This window comes from Montipora foliosa, chromosome 4 (assembly GCF_036669935.1).
Source record: "Montipora foliosa isolate CH-2021 chromosome 4, ASM3666993v2, whole genome shotgun sequence".
NCBI classification, from domain to species: Eukaryota; Metazoa; Cnidaria; class Anthozoa; order Scleractinia; family Acroporidae; genus Montipora; species Montipora foliosa.
Window position 1 is genome coordinate 35072397 of NC_090872.1, and position 2500 is coordinate 35074896.

At 36.4% G+C, this 2500-nt stretch overlaps 2 protein-coding genes across 5 annotated transcripts in view; one reads left to right on the forward strand and one right to left on the reverse strand.

Moving 5' to 3' along the window:
* LOC138000688 (OCIA domain-containing protein 1-like) overlaps positions 1-2380 on the reverse strand; it is a 22813-nt gene extending 20433 nt beyond the window's left edge. The window contains exons 1-2 of one of the 4 annotated variants that reach the window (XM_068847265.1): positions 2321-2380; positions 2164-2224 (exon numbers count right to left, since the gene is read on the reverse strand). In XM_068847265.1, the coding sequence (XP_068703366.1) occupies positions 2164-2224; positions 2321-2359 (100 nt within the window). In that variant the 5' untranslated portion in view covers positions 2360-2380. The remainder of the gene's footprint in view (positions 1-2163; positions 2225-2320) is intronic. The other 3 variants (XM_068847266.1, XM_068847267.1, XM_068847268.1) reach the window with 3 other exon arrangements.
* Positions 2381-2445: 65 nt separating this feature from the next.
* LOC138000689 (uncharacterized) overlaps positions 2446-2500 on the forward strand; it is a 30565-nt gene continuing 30510 nt past the window's right edge. The window contains exon 1 of the mRNA XM_068847272.1: positions 2446-2500. This exon is cut by the window's right edge and continues 99 nt beyond it. The gene's annotated coding sequence lies outside the window, so the exon portion shown is untranslated.

Here is a 2500-nt window from a genome sequence, read left to right on the forward strand (position 1 = left end):
CACGTGACGTTTTTGAGATGCGGATGGCAACCGGAAGTGAGCTGTTTTCCCTTTTATAAACTTGTCTTCAGTTCACACAACCACATTTACATTGCTAAAGTATCTTTTCTCCATTACAGATGATCAGGGTGAGTATAAAAATCTGGGAGACACCACTGTACTGGTACACAAAAATTAATGTTCTCTTCCGGTTGCTGTCGAGTCGTCTCTGACAAAAAACATGCATGCTAAATTCGGTTACATTTTGCATTTACAGATCAATAGGGAGCTTTCAATAAAACTCCCTATTGATCTGTAAATGCAAAATGTAACCGAAATAATAGGGAAGATACATGTATCGTTAATGTCACCTATTGTCGTTGATGTGCCAACCAGTGCCTCACTGGCTGTCGAAACGGAATGTGTCTTTTGTTTCTGTGGTTGCACATTTGAATAACGAAAGCAAAGTTTGTAAACAAATATCTTCCAAATATGTACATGTACAGTAAGCCTATAATAGGGTGTCTAGAAAATGCAGACATATAGAAACACACAGACCTAGAAAATACATGTAACGATTTGGTGTTAGTAACATTACCGTATTAGTTTTGTAACTTTTAATTAAACAGTGACTCTGAGTTACACAACAATGAGCTTCGAGTGAAAGTTGCAAATGCCAGACAAACCTACTACAATAAAATGGCATAGAAGTTGTGCCACGCCAGATACCAAACCACTAAAAAAACACCCTTTCAAAGTGGCCAAAAAAATGTGAAAACGTATTCCTCGTCTAATGCAACGGCACAAAACCCTGAGGAAAGGGTGAAAATAATTATTAAAAACAGTGCATGATAAAAAAGTAAACAGAAAGGGAGACTGACTGACCTAGAATGACCTATTAATTAAAGTCCCCCGCCAAAACTATAAAATACCCTTAACTAGTCCTGTGACACCCAGCGAACCTCCATCGTGCCATCAGAATATCAATTTCTGACTAATAATTATTCATTCAGTCATTCAATCGTCAGAAATTACATTTTTGAAAAGTTATGGTTATGCCAAAAAAAAATTTCAGTTCCATAAGGCAAGCTAGCGGACCTATGAGGAAATAAACTTCCTTCAGCAAAGTATACAAGTGACCACATCGTGAGACAAACGAGAGTACTTTATTATGATTGTACTTCACCCCGATGAATAACAGCAACCTTTTTTATGACATTAAAAGGGAGAAGTTGATATTATTGATGTTATTGTATATAAACCGGTAGGAAATCGTTATTTAGTGCCAATTATGAGTAAAAGAAATTTACGTGTTTTACAGTGCCACTGAATAAATGGAACGTTCGTCTAACGACATTATTACCACAATTTCCCTATGACTATCATGCTAATTATTATCACCCAATACCCAAGATAATATAGCAACAGTGCCCTCGTGTTTTGTCAAAGTTAGAATTCTGTCAGAGCGTGCCATGATTTGCTAAAAGATATTAGTATCACCCAACTAGTGGACTATTAAATGCAAATCCAGTAGTTACGCTACTGGAGGACTTAATTAGTAATAGTCCTTGAGTAGCGAAAAGCGTGATGTTTTTTTTTGTTCTTTGTTCTTTGTTTTGTTTTTCTAGTTTAATAGTTTGAGTTCTTTAAATGAGATTCATAAGCTTTGTGACATGTACATGTAGTTAGCAGTGTAGTTTAGATGTCTTGTTTTCTTGCACTTATATTGTATGGAATATTTTATATCTCAGCTCTGTAAAAAAAAAAAAAGAAAAGCGTGATGTTGTCTTTCGTTTTATTCCCAAATAAATATTTCTTCATCTTGCATTTGCTAACTTTATTATTTCCTTTTCTGTCCGACTAGTTGGGTGATACTAAAACAATTAGATCCTTCGCCCTCAAGGACCACGGCTTCGCCTCATGGGCTAATTGTTAATTATTTCATCAGACTAAATACATGTATAAACCATTTCTAGCGATCTTGCATCACGTTTACAGCTCAGGTTTTGAGGGTCATCAGCATAAATCACAGAGGCAAAAAGACATTATATAATTTTAGTCGTCAGTGAACTGAATTGGTGAGAATTTAGAATGTAACAGTGATTACGAAGGAAACGTTATCTTCTAGGTTTGCGTTTTCTAGGTCTACGTTTCCCAGACACCCCCTATAATTATAATTTATACCTCTGAAATATACGCTGTTTATCCTACATTCCCTTAGTACAGCCTTTTCTTCGTCGGTGAGCTGGAAGAAATTGAACAATACCATGAAAGTCTCGTACACATGAGAAAATCTTGCCAATAATTCTATCTAACTGTTTGTTATGTACTCTAGATGTACCTCAACAACCCTTATTCCCCTCTGTTGAGTATCCGCCATGTTAAAACTGGGATCAGCAAAAACAACGTAATGTAAGGGTCAATAAAATATCCTATAACGTTGAGCTCTCTCCAGGGCTCCATCCCGAACTGACGTCAAGTGCGTGTGTGTAGATTCGAAATGGTTGGTGAAGTGGCTCTC